Raw genomic sequence first — 24,862 nt, 5'->3', positions numbered from 1 at the left:
AAACACATCTAGGTGAATAAAACCTTGATTGTTTTCTGTCTGCAACTTCATAACTCTTAAGGGTTTTCTTTTTTCCTGAGAGAACATTCTGTATTCAGAGTGTTCTCTCAGGTTTTGCTTTTCACCTTGTTGCATTGGCCAAAACAAAGCAAAAGACACTGGTGGTCGGTGCTCCTGGTTTCCAGGACGGGGTTCAAGCCCCTGCGGTGTCCCTGCTTACTTCCAACGCAAACTCTCTCTCTCTCTCTCTCTCCCTTAAGAGCTAAATGAAGCAAGGTCACTGGTGTGTGTCTAAGACAAGGTGGATTACATGGATGCTTCCCATCCTAGCACTCCTTGCCACAGGGAACAAAAAACTTACTTCTTTTATATATATAGGACTGCCTCTTAATTTTGCATTGTTTGTTTAGGCAGTAACCTAAATATACAAACATTCTTGTACATTTTATGCTCCTTATCGCTACCCCCAACACCTGTGAGCTGAGGATCCCTTTCCCATCATCATCATTGGCCGAGATTGCGCTGGGCTCCCTGGCCCCTGACCCTGAGCCCCGCAAAAAAGGGATCAGCAAGGAACTGGGTGTGACGGAGGACATCTTGCATGTGTGAGTATTGTCCTGGCACCCCCTTCTACAAGAGGCAAGGTGTGGTGGCATTCGGGGCAGATGGTGGGCTCTGAGTCCTGGGTGCAGCCTGCTGGAAGGTCTCCTGCACAAGAGACAAGGTGGCACCGTAATGGATGGCATGTTGGACTTGAACCAGGGTTTGAACAACAACAACAATTTTATTATTTGTTCCCTGCCCATCTGACCAGGTTGCCTCAGCCACTCTGGGCAGCTTCCAATAGGTACCCGGTATAAAAATATAAAACATTTAAAACTTCCCTATACATGGCTGCTTTTAGATGTCTTCTAAAAGTTGTATAGTTATTTATCTCCTTGACATCTGATGGGAGGACGTTCCACAGGGCGGGTGCCACCACCGTGGAGGCCCTCCACCAGGTTCTCTGTAACCTCATTTCTCACAGGAAGGGACAACCAGAAGGCCCTTGGAGCTGAACCCTTTTGAATGAGTCTGCTTCTTGGCCTGACCTACCCTGCAGGGTTGTTTTGAGCATAACTTGGAGGAAGAGTGGGGTGCAAGTAAAATAAAGTGGTGTGCTGAGCAAGACCTGCATTTGGATCAGTGTGTTTCTGCAAACCTGTGAGGCTCATATAGGACAACTTCCTGGGGATGTAGGAATCTGCCTATCATCCATTTAGAACAGGACCATCTGCAGTTTTTCAGGGGGACAGACAGCCATAGTTCCCAGACCTACCAGGGACTGACCATCTGCATGCAAAGTGGCTGCTCTCCCACTGAGCTGGGGCCCTTCCCCAAGGGGGTGTGTGTGTGCCCACTGCTAGTGAATTAAAGTTGGTGGGATGCAGATCCCCTCGTATTTTCTGTAAAGTGCTATACATGCTGATGATACTATATAGGGAAGGAGGATAATAAGAATTCCTCCCATCCTCTCTGTTGAGTCCTTTACATTCAGGTGGTGCTATGATAAGAATAAATTAATTAAAGGAAACAGTATATTTTCTGTCATCAAAATGTATTGGACCAGGTGCCCTGTGTCTGTGGACTGGAATAGAATGAGGATATTGGCAGGAGTGGCATGTTCATAGGACTTTTAAGTGTAGTGCAAGTGTTGATGTTTTATGTTTCAGTCTACACAAAATATATACATATATTATTTTTTTGCAGTCAATGGAGAGCAGATGAAGCCCGGATTCTGCATGTGTCCATCAGCTCCTTCCTGGAGCATCTCTCCTTGGTGGTGGAAACTATGGACCTGTTTGGGCCCCCTGTGGCTTGATAGATGGTTGCAACAGGAAGCTTCCCAACAGTCTTGGCTGGACTCTGGACTTGCCCCTGGGCTACTGATATCCGAGGCGGCCCTGAACATGCCATCCTTAGAGCCAAGATGTTGCTTTGTGTTCTGGAGCCAGCGGGGAACTCTTTGTTCTCGGACACTCTTGGACTTTGGTAGATTTTGGGTGCTGAGAAGCAGACAAGCCTGGGACTGCTTTGATATAAGATAAAGTACATGGAATCTGGTGCTCTAATAAATTATCCATTGTACTTTACTTTATTGTCTACATGTGTTAACTGATTAAATATATTTGAGCCGGCTCACCATATTGAGTAATCAGTTACACAAACACAAGCAAAATCTTAATTATAGTGTTTCTCCAGGTGTTGCTGGACTCCAGTTCTCTTCAGCCCCATCCCGCATGGCCGAGGGTCAGGGATAATGGGAGGTTTTAGCCCTCTCACTGATCAGAGCCAGGCCCAAATAGAGGAGGGTCATATGCACCACCTGGCCTGGGCCTCCGATTCCAAAGGGGGCCTCGATCAGCATATTCACAATCGCTCACCATTATACTTAATAGTTAAATACTTAAAATAATCATTTTCCCTATGTATTTTTAAAATGCACTATTATTTATATACTTACTTATTTTTAAGACTTCGGAGATCCCCAGGGTAAAAAAAAGCATATTATCTACCTCAGTGTTTTTCAACCACTGTTCTGCGGCACACTAGTGTGCCGCGAGATGTTGCCTGGTGTGCCGTGGGGAAAATTGAAAAATTCAAGATAATTACTTTATATATAGTCAATATAGGCACAGAGTTAATTTTTTTAACATTTTCTAATGGTGGTGTTCCTCGTGATTTTTTTCATGAAACAAGTGTGCCTTTGCCCAAAAAAGGTTGAAAAACACTGATCTACCTGTCTCCACCCAGGCCGTGCAAGGCTACATACAACCTCGCATCCAAAAAACTTGAATCCTTGTTCTGCAAGTTTTCACCTGCTACGGTATTTTGCACTCGAAAGAGACTTCTTCGTCCTGGAAGGTTTGCACATGTCGATTTGTAGAATGTTAGAACTGTCGTTAACTAGGGTTCCTCCTGAAATGTTTTTTTGCATTTAATATGTAACAGTTCTGGAGCTCCAGCCTATCCCGCCCGTTAGGCGGAGCACTTTAAACCGCAGCTACATGTTTTGCTTTCACACATGCGTTTTCACCTCGCAAGACCGACGTGGCAGGGCTTGCGACCTGGATCCGCATTCAAGATGCAGATAGCGGAGGAAGGGGGCGGACTAGGGATTTCTACTACGGACTACTCCGAGCGCATGCAATAATAAGCGGTCCCTGGAGAGGATGCGATCCATTTACTTTCGGTTTGGCCATTCACCGCCCCAGTTCAAGACCTTCCGACGGCGTTTTAATCCGCTATGAAGTACCAACCCGCGCGAACGCGCCCAGCCAGCCATTTCCGTGGGCGCTGCGCGAGGGGCCGCGGCGGGCGCACGTTGCGCAACGGGAGCGTTTCCCTTTCCCCGGGGAATGCACAGGGCTGGTTCCCCGCAGGGCGGGCGCTTCCCCGAGTGACACTCGGGCGCGTCCAATAGGCAGCGGCGCCTCCGCCTAGTTTGGGAGATTCCCCGCGAGGGGGCGGGCCCGGGGCAAAAGCGAAAGCCGCTGCCGGGGCGGCCGCTCCCGATGCGCTCCGGGAGCCCCTGGTCCCTGCAAGGCAGGCGAGGCCTCACAAGCGGCGTTGGCGGGGCACCCGCGGGGTCGTTTCTGGATCTGGAGGCTGCTCTCTGGAGGCTTTTGCGGCGGGGCTGCTGCTCCCTCCTGCAGTGGCAGGAGGGGCGATGCTGCTCCAGCTGAGCGCCCAGTTTGATCCTCAGAGAGATGTGGGGCCCTGGCTTTCGGAGCAAGCTGAGCTGCTGGGAGACGCTAATGTTGGTGAGGGTTGCTGCTGCTGCTGCTGCTGCTATTCTTATCTGTTTTTGCAGTAGTATTTTTCTTCTTCTTCTTCCTGAACGGTGGAGTCGCGCATTCCTTTCCTTGTTGCGCGCTCAAAAAACTCCCGACCTGTTAAATGTGCTCTGGAGGAGCCGCGCTGCAAGTAGCAGACTCAACTTATTTTTGGAATTGGGGCGGCGGGACTCAGCTGCTAGCTCGCCTTGTTTCGCTTCGGTTTCGAAAACTGAAGCAGTTTCCCCAGTGCAGGGAAGCCCCAGCCAGGTGACAAACGTATCTCGGCCTCAGCTCAGTGACCAAAGTTACTCAAGAGAGGTGAGTTGAGTACCTGTGAGGAGGAGTGTGGCGGCAAAGTCAGGAGGGCAGGTTCCCCTCATGATCGTCGCAGCCGCTCCCCCCTCACAGGGCTGCCCTCTTCTAAGAGAACCAGAAATAATCTTTAAAACGTCTGGCTGCGTATCCTTAAAGCACATTCATAGTCCCCTCCTTTTCTGCTGCTCAAAGAATTCTGGCCACTGTAGTTTACCCCCTTCACAGAACTACTATTACCAAGAAGCCATAAACTACAGTGCCCAGAATTCTTTGAGGGAAAGAATGGGCTTCAGGTGTGCTTTGAAGGTATAGCACGAATACAGCCATCCTATGTTTACATTAGAACAGGATGCTTAAAACGGATGTTTAAACCTGCTGTAAAACATCAATCACCAATCTTGATCAAAAACTGATAGGCTGATCCGAGAGGAGATGAGAATTCCATCTAATTCCTTTACAAAGCTGAAGGTCAGTGTAAGTAAAATTGGACTGTTTCTTTTTAAAGTGAATGCCTTATGAGCACATGCAGCACTATTTTTGTTGTTCAGTCGTGTCCGACTCTTCGTGACCCAATGGACCAGAGCACGCCAGGCACGCCTATCTTTCACTGCCTCGCACAGTTTGGCCCAACTCATGTTAGTAGCTTCGAGAACACTGTCCAACCATCTCATCCTCTGTCGTCGCCTTCTCCTTGTGTCCTCCATCTTTCCCAACATCAGGGTCTTTTCTAGAGAGTCTTCTCTTGAGGTGGCCAAAGTACTGGAGCCTCAACTTCAGGATCTGTCCTATAGCACTATATAGGGGTGCTATTTGCATATGGTTCTATGAATGATGTTGTCTACCACCAACCTTTCAAAACACAGAATATCACCCATATAGGAAGACAGACTAGTTTATGTATTATGCACAGTCTACTGTATTACTAACAGCACATTGTTTTCTGACCAATAATGTATTGGCTTTTCCCTAAAATAAGGATGATGATCCTAATCACAAGCAGACCACTATTGTATCACTTTGTCTGCTGTTTAACATGAACAAGCAGGCAGCCTGTGGGTCAAACTAGACATGATAAAGGAGACGTGTGATTATATCTATGGTCGCATTAAACCTATCATAAATAACAGCTGCTTGTGTGGTGGATGAGAAGTGGAATCCATTCTTAGGACGGGAGGGTTGTATCCAGCTTATCTTGTACTCAGAGTAGATTCATCAGTGGACTTAATTGGAGCTATTCAGTACTTCAAAACAAAAGCTCCAGAAAGACAAAATATGGGGTACTTCCAGCCAGGAGGAAATTTGGTCGTGAGAAACACAGAGATTGTGTTGGAGAAGAGCTAATGGATATGTCAACACCAGAGAAGTTGGGAAATGTGCTGTTTTTTTGTTTTGTTTTTTAAACTCTAAATAATTTTGTTTTGCAAATACTAATAATAATTTTATTATTTATATACTGCCTATCTGGATGGGTTTCCCCAGCCACTCTGGGGAAACTGCAGCGCAGCGAAGAACAATTACAAAACAAGAAGTTACAGATCCCCACGTGCCATTATTACAGCATATGAGTGGAGAAAAGTGATAAGCATTAAAATCAGATGAACAAGAAGTAAAGCAACTACAGTATCTGATATAAACCCTCAAAAACCCAGCGTGGGTAGTTGGAGAAGCATTTATGAAAGTTAGGAGCAGAAACCATACTGTATCAAATTGATTAGGTGTACTTTGACCCCTCAAATATATCTGATGTATTGAATGCAGAGTCTTGCAAAATTTTGGAACTTGGGTGTGGACAAAAGGGACAGGCTTCAAAATGGAACCAGATTGCTGCCATTTAATAGCAAACCAGTTGCAGAGCAGTTTTTAAATCTGAGCCATGGGGAAAGGTTATAGGAGCAATGGTGCACCCAGTTTGGGAGGAATTGTCCACAAGACATGAGGGTGATACTGTTTCTGATTCCCAAATATCAGTGGGGTAGAATAAGGCAAGTGAACTAGGTGTTCAATGGGGCACAATATCCAGTCAAAGAGACCAGAGGGCTGTATGGGAAAACACACATGCCCCAGACATTTGGAGATACAGGTCTGGATAAGCCAATTCTAGGAAGTTTCTGGGCCAATATGGGAAATCCACAAGGCTTGGCTTTAAAGGTGAGCAAATATACTATAGAGAATATTCTAGTAGAATGGAGAGAACCAGTGGGATATAGTTGTATCTGTAAAAAAAACCTCTATAAGAAGGACATGAAAGGGCATATGGTAATGGTGGGGTATATCTCAGAGGGCATAAACAAGAAATCTCAAATGAAACAGACTCCAGCACAGACTCCCCTTTCCCGAAGGCAAAATGCTCAGGGTGATCTTGAAATGGAGACCAAGTCAGGTCATGGTTTGCTTATTTACAACCAAGTTTAGACCCAAAGGCCCTCAAAGCAGTGAGCAGCATATTCATGTTAAGAAATATAAATTAAAAGTGCACTAAATACAGGAAATCGATCATCAAAACAATTGCAAAAACAAAACACCTGATAATAGGGGTTGATGGTTGAGGAATATGATCCCTAGTGCAGTGTTTTTCAACCTTTTATGGGCCAAGGCACACTTGTTTCATGAAAAAAATCACGAGGCACACCACCATTAGAAAATGTTAAAAAATTTAACTCTGTGCCTATATTGACTATATATAAAGTAATTATCTTGAATTTTTCAATTTTTCCCACGGCACACCAGGCAACATCTTGCGGCACACTAGTGTGCCGCGGAACAGTGGTTGAAAAACACTGCCCTAGTGGTAATTGGCTAGTATTGTAGTAATGGATGGCTTCAGTTACCCTTAGACAGTGTGAATGTGTCTGCAAGTTATGGCAAAGAGGTAAAAATTATAGATAACTTCAGCAACAGTGTCTTGGCTGTGGAACTCGCCAGTGGAGAGTTGACACTGGACTTACTGGTAATCTTCTATTTGCAGTTAAACCATAGAATGTTGCCCCAACATGTGGTGATGGATTCCAGTTTAGGTGATTTTCAAAGTTGGGTTAGATCAGAGATTCTCAATATACCTGATGCAATAGGGAGGGACCAGAACCATATTTGGACCTTGAAGCATCCCATCCAACCTGGGCTGTAGTGGAGTCACTAGGAACCGGCAGCCAACAGTTTGTGGACTGGCACCAATCTGTGCACCACCAATTGAAAGGCACTAATCTGCTAACTTGAAAAGTAAATTCCAGTAGTGCTTCCTCTTAGGAAACACTGCATGGGATTGTAATCAACACTCTTTATTTAAGAAGGAGCAGCGCAATAAGGAACCCCAATCATTTTCCAGGAGGGGTGTATTTCAGAACATTTGCTCCTGAGTCAGGCGTTTTATATGAATCATTGCCACAATATATAAATACCTGGAAATTCCTGTTGTCCTTGCTGTGCTTTTTTGATTCTTCAAAAAATTTTTAAGACCCCCAGTGGTGGAATTCCTTCCCAAAAGAGGTGAGATTAATCACATCCCTGGTAGCGTTTCGATGGGCTGTGAAAACATTCCATGTGGTTTTAATGGTTGTAAATATATTTAGGTTTTTACACAGCTCCTTTTAATGTTAAGGTTTTAGTTTACTTGATGGTATTTTGTTTTTTCTTGTAAACGGCATTGAGGACTTGCTAGGGCCAAAAATAGCATGCACGCGTGCACACACACACACACATATACACATACATACACTGTGTGTGTGTATATATATGTATATATATATATATATATATATATATATATATATACATATATACACACATGGACAAATTTTTAAGCAGATTCTGTGACTGTTATAAAAGTCCTCTATCTTCTCATTATTTCTTTAATGTGTACCTTCAAAAGTAGTATCTGGAGATGCAATTCTACAAATGGCACTGGCAAGATTATTGATAGTTCTTATTCTGACAAGTAGATTAATACAAACTTTAAATTTTTAGAGTGAAACCTGTTTTGTAAGGTGACTTATGTTTGTAAGATGAAAAGTGAGATGGTTTTCTTTAGTTTGCTTAGTCCTGGCAAACATAAAACTTGCTTAATAAGTGTTTCTGGTTGAAATCAATGGTACTTAAAAGTACTTAGCCTTTGGCTGGATCCTCCCCTAGGTTACTGTAAAGAATTTCATAATCCGTGTGAATGCCAGGAATGGCATATCAAATTGGAGTGCAATATCAGATGCCGCCCGAAAACTCTAAATGTGTACATAAAGTGTAGAGTTAATTTTTTTCTTTTTAATTTAAACTTCCTTGAAATATGACCCAGTTTTACCTTTAGCATTATAATGCTGGTGATTCACACAAGAGAACGCTCGAACCGAATCATGAGAGAGCAGGAAATCCTTGTGCAGATTCAACTTCCTACTAACTGTCTATCATGTGCACCAGTTTTCCTTTGGTGTCTCACAACTTATCTTGCTTCCATTTTTCTCCTGTCAAAAATGTGGCAAGGGAATATTTATAGCACCTCTCTCTCTCTTGACTTTAAACTCTAAATGTGTAACAAGGAAATGCTAATTAAACTAGAAGGATTGTTCGGGTTGCAGGTTATAGCATTTTGCAAGAGTTATTACGCTGGGTAAGGCAAAACAATAAATTAGGGCTGTCACTCAATTAAAATGAAAAAATAATAATAATCCTAGGCTGCAATCCTGTGCATGCTTCCTTGGGAGGAAGCTCCACTGATCTCAGTGGGGCTTGTGTTTGAGTAGACATTCACTATGAATTGATAATCACCAGTGACTTTTAGCTAATTAGTCCAGCAAATAAATTTGCTTCTGGATTAAAGCAGACGTAAGAAGCACACTTGCATTGTTGTTCATTCATGCTCATGCCATGGTAGATGTCTGAGAGTCTGCGTGGAATGAGAGGCGGTGAGGACCACTCCTTTAAAAACTGCCACCAGTAATCTTTAGAAGTATGAAACCATTTCTTTTAATTTTAAAAAAATCTACCCCGTCAAAGAGGGGCACCTTTTTAAATGGTTAATGTCAATTGGTTAAACGTTGCAGTCCTCAAAAAAAATATGGCGGATTTTGCCACAGTGGATTTTAAATTTACTATCATCATTGGTTAGTTATAAAGCGTTTCATATTTGTGGGTTGACCTGTGCTAAGGCTTTGGGACAGAGAATGCTTATATTTCCCTCCTGGCTACAAGGGCCAGCCCAAGCCATAAATGGTGACTGCCACTCTTGTGCTGGCAGCAATCCCAACGCACTCGGGTTCTGTGTTCCAGTTAAGGATGGGCAAATCTGTCCATTTCAGTTCCTCTTAGTTTCTAATTTTTCCACTCTTAAGTTCTGTTCTCTACATTTCCATGTCATTTCCATGTTTAAAAAACAGTCCTCGTGAAAATTCTTCAGCATTGTAGTGTTTATTATTATTATTATTATTATTATTATTATTATTATTCCTACTACTACTATATAGGCAGCCCCCCATTCGAGTCACGCGTGACTGCTGACACACATGCCGCTTCGGGCATTGGAAAGGGACAAAGTGGGGGCGGAACAGGGCAGGGTGGGCTAATGGGCGTCCCACCATTGCGTGTGGTGCCTTGGAACTCAACCCCTGCGTAAATGGGGAGTTGCCTGTACGTTCCTCAGCTTCTTGAGATAAGTTCATGTGATTTCAAAGTTCCTTCTTACAGATGAAATCAAATCTCCCGTTTCGCTGTCCCACCAGTTAACCATATCCACGGGACGCTGTGGCTTATATTACATTAGAAGACTGGAATTCTAAACAATTTCCCCATTCATGCTGAAAGAGCTGCACTCTTAATAAGGCCACTAAGCAATAGTTTAAAACTACTAATTATTCCTATAACATTACATGACATTATTGTCCTAATGACGTTGGTTTCTTTATCGGTCTTCTAAAAATATATATATAATTGAGCTTAAACTGGCCTGAGACATCTTGTGATGTACTAATTATTGTTATTTCAGATATTTTGGGGAATAACTTGGAGACACTCCACACAGTTAATGTTGAAAGAAATGGAAATGTTATTTATACCTGGAAGGTAAGTAAAGAAAGAAACAGAGATAAGACTTAAGAAATGGTCTGCGTGATGCTATGTGTGCTTTACTGGAAGTAACACTGACTACAAATGGGCATTGCACTCAAGTAAGATTTGGTGTGTTATATAGCAAACAATAAGTGTGTCCATCCCTTCATTTAATCTAAACTTTAATTTTGCGCTGAAATTAGAGATCTTATCATTACAAAACTGATTTGTAATGCTGACTTCATATCCCGCTTTGTTCATAATCAGTGAATTACTTCTATTTAGCACATTTTGGACTGCAGGCCTGCATATACTTACCCAGGAATTGGCCACATTGAAACCATTGGGATTTAATTTGAACAAACGTACATAGAGTTGGACTGCGAGTGTTTGAATCCGTGGTTATGTTAGCTGTCCTCCTATCTTGACTTTCACCATCAAGATGCTCCTGGAGAAGGACATTGGACAGAGGGGGGATAGGGTGAAATGTGTTAAGTGTAGAATATAAATGGTTTGCTATGGTAATCTGAAATCGGAGGGATGAGACATTAAGTTTTATTTTATTTTTTAACAAGAAAAGGGATATTTTAAATTTCTATGTTACTAGCAGCAGTTTAAGGGAAAGAAGAATAGTTTAGATTTGATATAAGAAGAATCTGTTAAGATATAAAGTTATGTTACCAACTATTATGGATTAAGATGTTTGTTTAAATTTGAATTTAATTTTTTTTTTTTGAGAGATGAAGTTATTAAAGTAGAATCTGGATTTGGAACCGAAGGAGAGAAGGCAGGGGAAGTCAACTGTAAAGATTTGAAACTAGAATTTTTTTCATTGTGTGTGTAAAAAAGAAGAAGAATTGTGGTTATGTTTGTCTTTGTTTTGTATAAATGTGGGTGGGTGATGGTATTCTTTGTTATGGAAAATACCAATAAATTCTTTATTAAAAAACAACAAAAAACAACAACAAGATGCTCCTGGAAGCTTATCAGACACTTCCATTGGGACAACCGATTATCTGTAATCCCTCCTAAAATCCTGTCCTATTTATTTAACAATTTATACAACTCTCTTTCCTTGTTTGCTATCAGCTGCTCCTCAGAAAGGTTGGACTGGATGGTCTCTAGTATCAAATGCCTCTGAGAGCTTCAGAAGAGTGGGCAGGGTTGCATTCCCTCCACCCAACAGTAGACGACTTTTGTAAACTGGCAACTGAAGCAGTTTCATTTCTGAACAAAGATTGGTCTTACCCAAATTTCCCTGCGACTGTCCCACCACTGACTGCCTGATCATGATAATTGGGTCATGCAAATGTGTTTTCCAGCAACTGCTGTCTTCTTAACTGGAGAAACTGTTTGAACCTATTACAGTACTTTGAGACGTGCAAAAATGTTTTTCGCCACTTTGCTCTGGCTTTTTCCGCAGACCGCTGACCAGGTGCTTCATCACTGAGCTGTGACACTTCCCCTATTGTGTACTGTTGTGCCCAGACTTTAAAGCATGGGGCTGTTGTTGTTTTTCTCCAGGCTTCTGATTTGGTGATACAGATTGGATGTGCCAGTTAGTTACATGGTAGCTGTGCACAGCCCATGCTGGTTCCTCCAATGGTCTGTCCAACAGCTTTTAATTTAATTATTCCTGTTCTGTTAACAGTGGCCTGATACACAGCAATCAAACATCTGTTTATCTCCATACCGGTACAAACACCACATGCTCAGTTTCTGTCTGCTGAGATGCTGTTAAAGACACAGAAATGGGGTCAGTCAAATAAAGTTGGCAGCCTTCAGGCAGATGGTCACACTGCATAGCAGAATTGAGAGGAGGTAAAACCACTAGGTGCATAGATGAGATTATTTAAAATGGGTTTCCAAATTTCCCAACCTGTTTTGATGAGTGCTTTTGCTTGGGAGGAAAAAAAAACACCAAATCAATAAGTTCATTCAAAATTGTATTCACAAGGCATTAGAATACAGAGCATGACTTTTGTGCCTTTTCTCTTTTTCCTTACCATGAAAGGGAAAAGGGAGGATATATTTAGTTGAGGAAAGAGGATAAGAGGAGAGGAGAGAGAAGGTATGACAGAAGTAGAATTGTCTGTGTGTGTGCCTGCTGTCTCTTTCTATCCTGGCCTGCTTTTTGAATCTCACAGCAGCTCAGCATCAAGAAGTTAAGTAGGTGAAGGATTATCACCACTTTTATCTCAGAGTTGGGCAACCTGTGGCCCCAGGACCACACACAGTTCTTGGTCTAATATCACCTCCCTGCTCCCTGTAGGTGATCAGTTCAGGCTTTGGGCGAGATTCCTCTCCCTGGCTGTCCGCTGGGCAGGAAGGAAGAATGGAAAGGAAGAGAACAAGGACTCCTGGCTGTGGCCTTTCTGATTTCTGGCTTCTGCCCCATTCAACACTGACCCATGGTCCCTGACATTACCCACAAGGGGGAAAAAAGCTTCACCTCCCTTCATTAAAGGGGAAAATGTAATCATGTATTTCGGGCTCTTAAAGATAAGGGACCAGGGCCACTGAAATTTGGACAATTGAAGATAAATGGTTATATTACTACAGGTGCCACTGAATGTTTTTTTTTTAAATGTTCTGTTCTCATGGCTGAATCACTTCCCTTGCAGGGGATTCAGGGGCACACCTATATTGGATTGTATGAGCCCAGTAGTCAAAAGAACCAGGTAAGCTTCATCCACCATATATAATAGGGAGTGTTATAGAGCTTGGCTGTCTCCAAAATAAAGGCTTTTACAAACTTAGTCAAGAGTTTTCACAAGATAAATATTCTGTTAATCTATTTCCCGTCAAACTAAATTGGACAAAGCGAAGTGCAAACTACACAATTGCTACAATAAAACCAACAAGCGTAAAATCTATAACAGATAATCATTCATATATACATTTATAAAATTATGAATATTGACATATCATTATAAAGCAGCAGTATTGACCTCTCCAGAATCTTCATAGAAGAAAAAGATCATTACACTAAAGGAAAGAAGCTTAGCAGATCTTCTAGATGTACCTAAAGTTGCAACCGCAATGCAGCCTTCGGGTAAATCATTCTGTTATTAGCACCCTCAGAATGAACCTCCTTAGGGGCCGATTTGCCTGAGGATCTTAATTGGCACAGTGAGGTTCACATGGCAGAAGTCATTCCCATTATGAATTGGGGCTTGGGTTTGAACCAGTTATGGCAGGAAACATGCAGTGAGTGGCAAATGTTCTGGTGTTTCATGTTATCTGGCTTTCTTCAACATATATGAATGGCTTCATTCTGTGACACTTACAGTTTTTATACCACCCCCGGGTGCAGGTCCATGCAGGCGATATTGCAGGTCAGGGTGTGAGATATTTGGAGACACCTTTTCTCCAAAAGGGACTCACTTCCCAACACAGATGTAATTGAGAAAGGTCTCCCTGGGCACTGCTGCCACCCAGGAGCCAAGGCAGGTCCAGCAAAACCATCAATTCACAAACCAGTATAATCAGGGAGAGAATGTGTAGCTAAACTCATATCCCTAAAACTGCTCATAATCTCCTGTACCTCCATGTGACTCCTTCTTGGATTGAACCACCATCCTGTTACCATATTTAGACACAGTGATTCACAGTCAAGATAAGATCCTGAATTTGAGGGAAAGCTGGCGGAAATTGGCATCTGTTATAACTTTGAGAACTTTCAGAATAAATAACTTGAACGAAACATGGCCAGTAGATAAGATGTGCAGGTATTGATTGGTTTAGCATAATAGGTATGATAGTTCTATTCTCTATACTTCCACAGCACAAAATTGCTTGGTTTTGAGGGCATGGGCTTTAAGGAACCTAGTTCTGAGGTGGTTGCACTAATACTGATTGCTTTGGTCAATTGTGTGGCGACTAAAGTGTGTGAATGTAAAGAACAAGGAGAAAGCGAGAACTAAATGTAGTTAAGATCATAAAATTATCTTGCTCATAAAATGTCCAAACATTCCCCCCCAATAGCACTTATATACTTTTGAAAAGGACTTGCACATGATCAGCTGCTCTGTCAACAGTGAGAAGACATTGCTGGGTAAGCTCCTTCCTGTTGCTTCTGACAAATGGCACCTGAAATCTAGGTTGCAATCACCACAATGGAATATCTGTTTGCCAGGGGATTGTAGATGACCCTCGGGATCCCTTCCAATGCTACAATTCTATGACCTCAACTGCAGTAGCTACTGACAGTAGCTTGGTCTTACAACGAAACACTTGCCCCAGTATGCAAGAAAGAGAAACGCACACAGTGGAAATGGAAATGGTATTAACTATGAACTAAGGGAGAGGTTTTTAAAACTCTGGTTGCCAACTTGGCCCCAGAAATCTTCACATAGTTGCAATTGGACCCACGGCAGTAGCAAAACACACCTGGCTAATTTCTAAGACTGGTTCTGTATGAAGACTCATTGTATCTTGTTAACTTCTACCATCAATCCTTTTAAGTGTTGCAGTATAATCTTAAGTTATGCCATTTTCAATGCATGCTTTGGCATGTTGGTATGCAGTGTGTTGGGGGAGTGGGCCTGTGGGTTTCACATTTGTACACTTAAGCATAGTTTAGTGCAACATGAATGAGCAGGAATGAGTCGTGGGTTCCTATTCTCCCCTCCTTCCTCCAAGCCCAGGAGGAGGAGTTGGGAAACATGTGGTTCCACATTTGTTTATCTGCAGATTGTTACACTGGCCAGTTCAATCAAGCCAACTTCAAACCACGTTATTGAAGCTGGCTTGTTTAAAATAAACATAGATAGAATTAAGCACAGTTACAGTCTGGCCAACACAGAATACTGTCATTAATCAGAAGCAAAAATCAAAGCTGCTGAATTTCTCCTAGTCCTGCAGGAGGAGGAGAGGAGGGGGGAATACTCAATCCCAAGGTTTGCCTCATCTTGTTTCTTCTCATGCCCATGGTGCTAAATTATGGTTTTAGTATGATGTGCACACATGAGTATTCGTTTTTAAACATGAGCTAACCACCATACATTTTTATTATAGCATTGCTTTAAAGTAATATAAACATAGTGGTAATACAATTTCATTAGACAGGCCACATTCATTCCCTAGGGCTGAGGATCCCCACTACTGTAGCAATATCCCTTGAAAGTCTTGTTAATTCCCCTCAAACAAAAAATGTGGCAATTCAATATTTGACGCTTACCATTTCTATATATTTGTTGTTATTAGCGGTCAGTTTTCTCCAGTCAACAACGGAAGAAAGAACAAATCTCTCGTTTCCCCCAGGTACTTAAAACATTGATAGACCTTTAAATGGATGTTGGATATAATTTGCAAACAGCAGACTAATAGTATGTTAATTCTGCATTTATCCTAGCGTCTAAATGTCTGACCTTGCTGATTGAAATTCACCCAGTAAATAATGTGAAAGTTTTAAAGGCTGTGGATAGCTGGATCAGAGTGCAGGTAAGTAATATTTGCAAACTTTTCATGATTAGGTTAGGTTTGTTTTCTGTGCCAGAGTGACATAAATCCTGCTTTCTATCTTAAATATAATTTAACAGTAACAAATACCATTCTCTCAGTTAGACTATGCAGTACACCTTTAGCCAGCTATCTAGCTTCAATACAGCAAGCCTGTTATCTTTGAACAATTTCCTTTTACAGTTTGTTTATCCAGTTGCAGAAACAATTACTTCTCCAGCAAGCTACCTCTTGCTCATTTCAGAAGATAAATGTAAGTACTTAAATTTAAAAAGCATTTTGATAAAATGTACATTTTGATTGTAGGTTGGTAGGATGTTCTGCAGTGTCTTGTCTTTTCCTGCTTTGGAGGAAAGGTCCATTTCTCTCTTTTTAGGAAGTGTTCAGAGAAGAAAAAGATCTAAGCATGAGTGGCATTTATGGGTGGCATTCTGTTTTATAAAAAACAAACAAACCCATCTCTGATGCAATGGTGGCTGCAGGGGGAGGTCTCTTAAAATGACCCTGTGGTTATGAGAATGCATTGTTCTGTTCTTTCCAGAAAAAGCACTGAGTTTTACAGATGAACTATGGGAATGGTTTCATGCAGACCTAGAACCACAAGAGAAAACTCTGTGGTTTGTTTCTTGTCAATGCATCATGACTTTCAGATCTGTTTGTTTATGAAGGATAACCGTCAGTTTGCCCTTATTTGTAAAAAAAATGTTGTTGTGTCCCATTTGCAAATTGCCAGGTTGAACATTAGCACCAGCACACAGAATTTGGCATTCATGCTGCTGTCCTATGCCCATGTTCCTGGGAGTACCATAGAACTTAAGTCTGAGTAAATAAGCAGAGGATCACACACTAAATCTGTACTATTATGCTTTCGGAAACTCAGTATTGCACCAGCCTTGTGGTGTTATGCAACACTCATGTGCAGATATGCTGGCACAAATGTGCTCATCATATAGAAGCAAAATATCCATTGAATTGTTTGATGGTCTGTGTGTCTGTAGTGCATAAAAAAGTCACAAAATGACATTGTTTTTCAATTTTAAGATATTGAAAAAATCGACATCAGAGTTGTCAGAGAAGGAGACAGTGTGGTAAGAAGCTTAATCCACTCCTCTTTAATTCTTTTGTTCCGGTGGAATTGGTTGGGTTGATATTTTTATGGACTGTCATTGTGTAATATAGATAAGGTCAGCAACTCGATGGCCAAATTCAGCCCCCAGCTGGAGTACAAGTTGGCAAGATCTTGCCATTAATCTATTTGGGTGACTCATAGTCTTGGCTGTCCTCCTAAACTAGCTGCAGGATTGTTCAGGTCAGGTGTTTTTTTTTCTACATGCTGGGCATGGTTGGAAAGAAACACGACCTGCATTCTGATCTAAACTGCACGTGTTGAGGTTCTGGGAGTGAGTGTTACCTGAACAGATCTCTAGTTAGTGCAGTGTGTTTGATTTGACATATATTGTTTCACTTTTTTCCTGATTAATGCTGATTTTCTGTCCCTTCTAGATGATAGAAAATGCAAGCCAGCTTTCAAGACAAAGAATTGTTGATGATATTGTTTGGGCCCAGTGGGATATGCTGGAGCAAACACTATTTTACATTGCCTCAAAGGTTGAAAATATACACTATTTTGTTGCTTTGGTTACACGCTTGCATGCTATTTATTCAGTGAAAATGTTATATTTTAAAATAGTTGCAGTGTTTTTTCTGATAACAAGGAAGATAGAAATGTGTTTTGAAATATACCTCAGAATTAGACTTTCATGCCATCTGCCCTTTACGCCCTGGTACATAATTGAGTAGGGGGGGAAATGTGATTACCCACTGGAAATGGAGCAGGGTCCTATATTACTGATTTGAATATTGGGAATCTAGTAGTGAGAGTGGATTCTTGAGTGACTATGTGTTGATTTTGCAAAGTTCAGCAGAAGCTTCTCCCCTATGTGTCCACATCTCCACGTTCATCTCTTCAGCCATGGAATGAATTGCATTTTATACCAGAAGGTATTAGCAATCAAAAGACTGCAGGCCAAAGCTTAGAACAATTGATTACAAAAGAGAGTGATTAATATTCAGTTTGTGATTAAAGTAAAAGATTGGTTACAGAGGCAGTATTCAAATTGGATTGGCAGCTATGGGGTGAAATCTACAAAGTGGTAGAGGCTGGATGGATTCAGTGCCAAGAGTTCTGGGGAGAGGGTAGCAGGACCCAGCGAGGCATATGTGGCTGAATCAGATTAGGGTGGAAAGTTGGACTATAAACAGCTCTTTCTACCAGCAACATAGGCTGATCGCCGAAGAATTGATGCTTTTGAATTATGGTGCTGGAGGAGACTCTTGAGAGTCCCATGGACTGCAAGAAGATCAAACCTATCCATTCTCAAAGAAATCAGCCCTGAGTGCTCACTAGAAGGACAGATCCTGAAGTTGAGGCTCCAGTACTTTGGCCACCTCATGAGAAGAGAAGAATCCCTAGAAAAGACCCTGATGCTGGGAAAGATGGAGGGCACAAGGAGAAGGGGACGACAGAGGATGAGATGGTTGGACAGTGTTCTCGAAGCGACTGGCATGAGTTTGGCCAAACTGCGGGAGGCAGTGGAGGATAGGCGTGCCTGGCGTGCTCTGGTCCATGGGGTCACGAAGAGTCGGACACGACTGAACGACTGAACAACAACAACCAGCAACATGACTTGATGGAGGAACTGGAGAAGCAAAGAGGCAGAAACAGGCTATGAAAGAGGAAGGTGGAGGGCAGAGAGTATCTCTCTTACAGCAAAGGCAGGGGGGAAGAAGTTTTCTTCTTTAGAGGACAATAACTATAAAGCCCTTTAGGTCCGTGATGGGGAAGTGAGGACTAGCAGAGTCCCACAGGTCTCCAAAGCCTGATGTTATAACAACGCTTCTGAACTTGAAGGCAGTACTACTTCTGAATACTAGTTGCTGGAAACTGCAGCAAGCTTGGATCCTGTTTGTGGGTTTCCTGCAGGCATCTGGTTGGCTACGGTGGGAACAGGATACTGGGCCAGATGAACCATTGGCTTGATCCACCAGGCTCTTCTAACATTCTTAGAGGATTGTAACGTGAGACAACAGGCTGTGCTTTCTTCTGGTCCTTAATTAAACTGAATACAAAATGACAAAAAGATGCAGGGTGGGGAGAGCACTGGGAGAGGAGCCATGCTAACTTGGGGTGGAGAGATCCCGTGAAGACTGATGTTTTGGGGGAAAGAACCTCCCTGCGGGAGAGAACAATAGACTCATGGTATTGTAGAGTTGTAAGGGATCTCGATGCTTATCTAATCCAACCCCCTGCAATGTAGGAGTTGCAGCTAAAGCACCCACAACAGATGGCCATCCAGCCTCTGTTTAAAGACTTTCCATGAAGGAGAGTCCACAACCTCCTGAGGGAGACCTTTCTACTGTTGAACAACTCTTACTGTCAGAAAGTTCTTCCTGGGAGGTTTATACTAAATGAAGAGTGAGGAAATACTAGATTCATTAGATAAGATGTTCACGTTTCCAACCACAGTGCAGAGGTATGTGGTGTACAGACAGATTGCAATGTGCATATATTTGCTTTGGGTCATGTCAGTGAGTGCTTATCTGCCATGGGCACAGAGCTTCTTCCACCAGGGCTTTGAGTAGGTCAAATCATGATGTAGGTTGGAGGTCAAGTAGAAAGAGAGGCACTTGTATGTTCTGGAAGTCTCATACCAGTGTGTTTGTGTTTGGGGGGGGTGTTAAATACTGTATTTTTCACACCATAGGGTGCACCAAACCATAGGGCGCACCTAGTTTTTAGAGGAGGGAAACAAGAAAAAATATATATTTCTGGTTTTCCTCCTCTAAAAGGCTGGGAGGGGGGCGGGGCGGAGGGATGTTGCTGGTTCTTCCCTGCCAACCCCGATAGCAAAAACAAGCTTGCTTTGGCGAACGGGGTTGGCGGGGAGCAACCCGTTCAGCAAGAAGCGGGGAGTGGCGGAGGGATGCTGCTGGTTGCTCCCCGCCGTCTCCCTTCGCAGAAACAAGCCGGAGGGAAGACTGGGGTGTGGGGTCAGGGAGGGAGATGCTGCCTTCATGGAGGGAAGACTGGGGTGTGGGGTCAGGGAGGGAGAGGCTGGGAGAGGGGAGTGGGGCGAGCGAGTATGGGCCCGGTGTGCATTGTGTGGGGGGGAGCAGTGAGCAAAGCAAGAGCTGCACATAGCATTTTATCGGCTCTGCCTGCGATCGCTGTACATGGAGCCGGGAAGGAGGGGCGAACCCCGTGTACAGTAATCGCAGGGAGAGCCTTCGCTCCATAGGACGCACAGACATTTTCCCTTATTTATTGGAGGGGGAAAGTGCATCCTATGGAGCGAAAAATACGGTATATACACATAGACATACACACATTGAAAATAGCCAGCAAGTCCACCATTGATCTAAATTGAGGATAGCCAGTACAAGCTTCAAGTTCGACTTCTCTCTGAGTGCCTAATGCATCTGCATATTAGCACTTGAAAGACATCATGGAGATTTCTAACTAAGGCGCTGTGGCCAAGCTTAAAATGACAGTGAGTCTGTTCCTTGGTAACAAGCCTGTAAAAATGTCATTTCCCTGAAAGCAAAAAAAATAAAATAAAATACTAACACCCAGATGTGCAGATTAGGGTGCCCAGCTGTCACAGCCTGGCATCTTTTCCCCCCAAATAATTCAGAACTGCTGATCTAGCTATGAGGCCACATTTAATAAGGACTTGCAGGAGAGGTATACTTTTGTGGTGGTTTTTGCTGCTGTTGTTAATAGACTTCCTAGTACCAACTGTTAAAAACTGTGCAGGGTAAATGTACTTAACCCTACTGAAATGTTGTTGCAAGTTGTAGAGTGTAATGTAAAACTAAAACACACACACAGCTACTCTGAATTTTCAAGAGCTGCTCTGAACAGAGAATAGCGTTTGCAGTTTTTCTAACATGTCTGTGCCAAAAGGCAATGGGAAGCAAAAGGTTTCGTCTTATGAAACTGCAAACAATGTTTTATGGTAAGCGAAACCATAAGTATTTACAGACAGAAGGTAGACAGTCTGGGGGAGGCAGGAAGGAAGTATCAAAGCTGTGTTGTGGTGAATTTTTTGTGTGCTTTCTTTCTGAATTGCTTCAGGGCACATATGTTCAAAGAAGGGTCATATATTTTAAGGATGGGGAGTTTTTTAAGGGCAGAATTAGATGTTACAAGGTCAGACACAGCTCCAGTGCTTTTTCTTCTTCCCTCACAAATTGGACTCTAAAGCTAGCAGTGAGCCTGGCAATGAGCAATAGTGTTGGGAGATGCGTTAGCAGGGGGAAACTATGGGTTCAAGAGCAGAGGACAGAATTATGCATGCATTCCCATTGACTTAGCCAGCATGAGTTCATGCTTTGCCAAGATAATGTCCAATTCTTCCCCAGTGGTTTAAATGTATGCCAATAAAGTTTCTCTCTGTTGTAGGAATCAAGGGACACACTACATTGCGTCCAGTTTTATCCTGATAAAAACTTTAAACTAATAGTAAGTCCTATTAAGCTTTTATTTGTTTAATTCAAAATACAAACATTCTGTTGATCTAGACTGCAATCGTAGCCTTATTTACCTTGAAGTAAAGCCCATTAAATTCAGTAGGACTTACTCCTGAATAAACATGGTTGGGATTGTGCTGTTTAAATAGCCCACAAAAGGCCTCCATTTTATGAAAAGTTCATCATTTTGATCTCTTAATTTCGCTTTCAGCTTTGCCATTTCTGCAGAGTCCATTACTTAGTGCCTTTCTGTTTTCCAACAGCTTGAAACACCTTTGGATATCAGCTTGGATGACATAGGATTAAAGTGAGTTTGCGTGGAGTGCCTTCTAGCTGTTTTCCTCAGAGTTATTTAGAATTGAATTAAGCAATATCTCAGCTTCATGTGCTGCTACACATACATCTCTGCATTCCAAACCAGTTGTAAAATCATTTCCTGTCAGGAGGTGTTGCCGTTGGGAAGCTGAATTCTAGAGGAGACCATTTATGTGGTGCTCTTCTAGAGTTGTAGTAGCACACTCTTCAATGTAGATAGCGATTGCAGATTCATTTCTGCATCTTGATATCCCATGTGTATTTATGAATTGGTTTTCTGTTTGGCAAGCCTAAAAGCAGTCAGTGATTGTTCTGTGCTTCCCTCAATGCGGCAACAACTTAGTTCTTTTTGAATTTTCCTGCATATATACAAAGATGCAAGAACTGATGAAGATGACTCCATCTCCTGAAGGTTCAATTCAGACAAATTGTATTTGGAATCCTAGTGTAATGGTAAACTGTGGTTTGCACAAGCCATAGCATGTCACATTCAGACAAAGCAGGAAACTATGGTTTGCTGCAGACTAGAAGCAGAAGCTTCCAGTCGCCTATTGTGTGCCAAGGGGAAGAGGACTCCCTGCAGCTTAGTCTCATAATAACAAATTTGTCTGAGGGCTCCCAGTGTCTAACTTAGGCTGCAGATTGATCTTGGCAAGGCTTCAAAGATGTCACTATTTTGAGTAAAGAAGCAACTTCATGTTTCTGTTCCTAGATCTGTGAATTTGGATTTTAACTATTCTCAAGACCAAGAGATGGCATCTAAACCTTTGGATATTCAAGTTTTAACCAGTGAATCAGGTAATGTATACATGAGACACAGACTTGTGAACCTAATTACCCAAACCTTGGAGTTTTACTTGCAGCTTAATTCTTTCTATCCTTTCACCATCATACAGTAAACTTGTCCCCTTTAGGTATTTATTGTAGTTGGATACAAATGCCAGAAAACGTCATGCACGAACCTAGCATTTGTTGTGAACAACATGCATATTTAAATTACTGTTCTTCTGTACTTAAGATGGGACACACTCTGTTCTCTATCACTCCTTCCATGAAACTTGCTGAGAAGAGCATATCTGCATCACAAATCATGTAAGGCGCAAATGATATATTCAGATCAGTACCTGAGCTCAAGAGCGGTGTAACGAAACAGCTCTTGCATTTCAAAGTAATATATTATGTGTATGTTACTGATCTGCTTTTTTATTTCTTTCGGTAACGTAAAGGTTGTTTGATGATTACTGTGTTTTGCCTTGATACAGACATGAAAAGCAAACCTTTTTTCAGAGGTGTAATCATCCTGTCTCTCAGTTGAATTCATTCCACTTCCACTACTGAGAGAAAATTTTACCAGAACTCCCAAAATGTAATACCATTACTCCAGGTTTAAGGATGAACTTGTTTGATGACACACCATGTTATGATATAATATATGAGCATATATGTATTAGATCTTTGAGCCACAATTATCCAACATGCATACAGGGTTTTTTTCTAGGAAGCACCTCTGATATTCACACCTTAAGTGTGCAATATCACATGTATTTGCCCTCTGAAGTGTTACAGGTGTGTGAGAGATGGCTACAACACATTTGGCAGTACAGGAAGATAACGTGTGATCTACATCTGCTCTCTTCTTCCATAGTGGGTGGGCTGGAAAAACTGAAAAGAAATATCCTCTGCAGTTTCCAGTATAATACAGCTGCAAGTGACTTAAGTACCGTATTTTTCTGTGTATAAGACTAGGTTCCCCCCCTTAAAATGTCAAAAAATGGGGGCGTCTTATACACGGATGCATCTCCCCCCATTTTCTTAAATCAGAGTCCTCAATAATATACATGGGGGCGTCTTATATGTGGAAAAATACGGTATTTAACTTTTTTCCCCCCCAGGGAGTCTGAGAGAAGGGACAGCTGTTCCTCCCAGGAAGCTTGAATGTTACTAGAGCAAACAACAAAATGCTTAGTTCAGAGAGGAAAGGTTAGAGCTACCATGTTTTTGAGCACAAGGGGTCAATCTGTTTGAGATGTGTTTGAGATTTCCTTCCTTCACTGAAAGAGTTTTGGGGAACTGAAGAAATGGATCTAGTCCAAGTACCATTCTGTTTCCTTTTAAATCTGCAAAGGAAAAGTCATTCATATTGTTAACAAAACCACCACAGGGAAATTACTCACAGATATGCATGTAGCCATGGAAGTATCATTCATCACTGGGCTTTAATCACTTCATTTTTCTAATATTAAAATGGACATTTTTATAGTGGAACACACTTTCTTCTTCTTTTTCTAGGATGTCTCTGCATATGCTGTAACCTTGTTCCTGTTAGTCCTGAAGAAGTAACATACTCCGTGTCCTTTTTACATAAAGGTATGTTTATAGTGCACTCCTGTGCATGTCTACTTAGAAGTAAGCCCAAGTGAGTTCAGTGAGGCTCCTCCAGGTATGTGTGGATAGGATGGCAGCCTAATGCATCTTGTCCAAACTTTGCTATTCGTATTCTAGAAAGCCTCATTCCATTACAGGATTATTTTAATCTCTGTCCCCTCTAGCCTCCTTAGCCCTTGGACACTTGCTTTTGTTTCATATCCAAATTTTCAAAAGCAAATATGTGTAATTTCAATTGTTTAATTTTGTAAAGAATAAAGTAGATAGTGAAAGGACCAAAGGAAAGAACTATTTAATAAAAGTGTATGGAAAATATCTTCTTGAATTCATTGTTTTTGTTGATGTAAAATATAAGGATTCAAATTCAAAAGTACTCTCTGCCCATCATAGAATTACAAATGTATGGAATTTTCCCATCATAGAATTTTGCATTGTCAACACAATCTAAGCTGTATTTTTACAACATTAATATTATGGTTTGCAAGAGGACTTTGGAATTTGCCTGCTTGAAATTTATTATAGTTAATTACTTTAAAAAAAGCTTTTTTGAGTTTTGCTTAGTAGATTTTATTCAAGGCCTGCTCTTGACTTCCTTGATTCATAAATGGGAACCACATTCCCCCAGACACAAATTACCTAAATATCTGCACTTCAGTGAATGAACCAGAGGATTTTATCCAAAGCTGCACTAATGGAGTCTAGTTTGCGCAACAGAACAGCCTCTGCATTTGTGCTCCCAGTATCTCCTGTCGAGGGTCCCTCAACCCTCCGGAACAGATTTTGAGGGTGCAAGGGATAGGGGCTGCAAGCAAGAGGAGTTTTTGTGCAAGTGGAACAGCAACACAGGACACAACCCAAGAAGATTCAGTTGATAATAATTTGCAGCTCCAAGTTGAACTTTGTGATGCAAGTGGAAGCGGAAGAGTTGGTTCTGTAATGTTACACACACTTGTCTGAGAGAAACGACCAGTGAATTCAGTAGGCCTCACTTCTTAGTAGATATGCAT

The 24,862-nt window shown here is 41.9% G+C and overlaps 2 protein-coding genes across 2 annotated transcripts in view; both read left to right on the top strand.

Moving 5' to 3' along the window:
• The first annotated feature begins 418 nt into the window (after positions 1-418).
• On the top strand, positions 419-1,924 carry LOC117054230 (EKC/KEOPS complex subunit LAGE3-like). The gene is made up of 2 exons (XM_033162852.1): positions 419-605; positions 1,750-1,924. Exons 1-2 carry the CDS (start codon positions 448-450, stop codon positions 1,859-1,861), a joined length of 270 nt encoding a protein of 89 aa, XP_033018743.1. The 5' UTR covers positions 419-447; the 3' UTR covers positions 1,862-1,924.
• Positions 1,925-3,697: 1,773 nt separating this feature from the next.
• GSAP (gamma-secretase activating protein) overlaps positions 3,698-24,862 on the top strand; it is a 46,384-nt gene continuing 25,219 nt past the window's right edge. Inside the window, exons 1-13 of the mRNA XM_033162455.1 lie at positions 3,698-3,803; positions 10,099-10,175; positions 12,785-12,841; positions 14,148-14,217; positions 15,369-15,425; positions 15,517-15,605; positions 15,807-15,876; positions 16,665-16,711; positions 17,127-17,231; positions 21,088-21,147; positions 21,419-21,462; positions 22,183-22,268; positions 23,760-23,837. Of these exons, the coding sequence (XP_033018346.1) occupies positions 3,710-3,803; positions 10,099-10,175; positions 12,785-12,841; positions 14,148-14,217; positions 15,369-15,425; positions 15,517-15,605; positions 15,807-15,876; positions 16,665-16,711; positions 17,127-17,231; positions 21,088-21,147; positions 21,419-21,462; positions 22,183-22,268; positions 23,760-23,837 (934 nt within the window). The 5' untranslated portion in view covers positions 3,698-3,709. The remainder of the gene's footprint in view (positions 3,804-10,098; positions 10,176-12,784; positions 12,842-14,147; positions 14,218-15,368; positions 15,426-15,516; positions 15,606-15,806; positions 15,877-16,664; positions 16,712-17,126; positions 17,232-21,087; positions 21,148-21,418; positions 21,463-22,182; positions 22,269-23,759; positions 23,838-24,862) is intronic.

The sequence above is a fragment of the Lacerta agilis genome, chromosome 10 (assembly GCF_009819535.1).
Source record: "Lacerta agilis isolate rLacAgi1 chromosome 10, rLacAgi1.pri, whole genome shotgun sequence".
Classification (NCBI taxonomy): domain Eukaryota; kingdom Metazoa; phylum Chordata; class Lepidosauria; order Squamata; family Lacertidae; genus Lacerta; species Lacerta agilis.
This window is presented reverse-complemented; position numbering and strand designations above follow the sequence as displayed.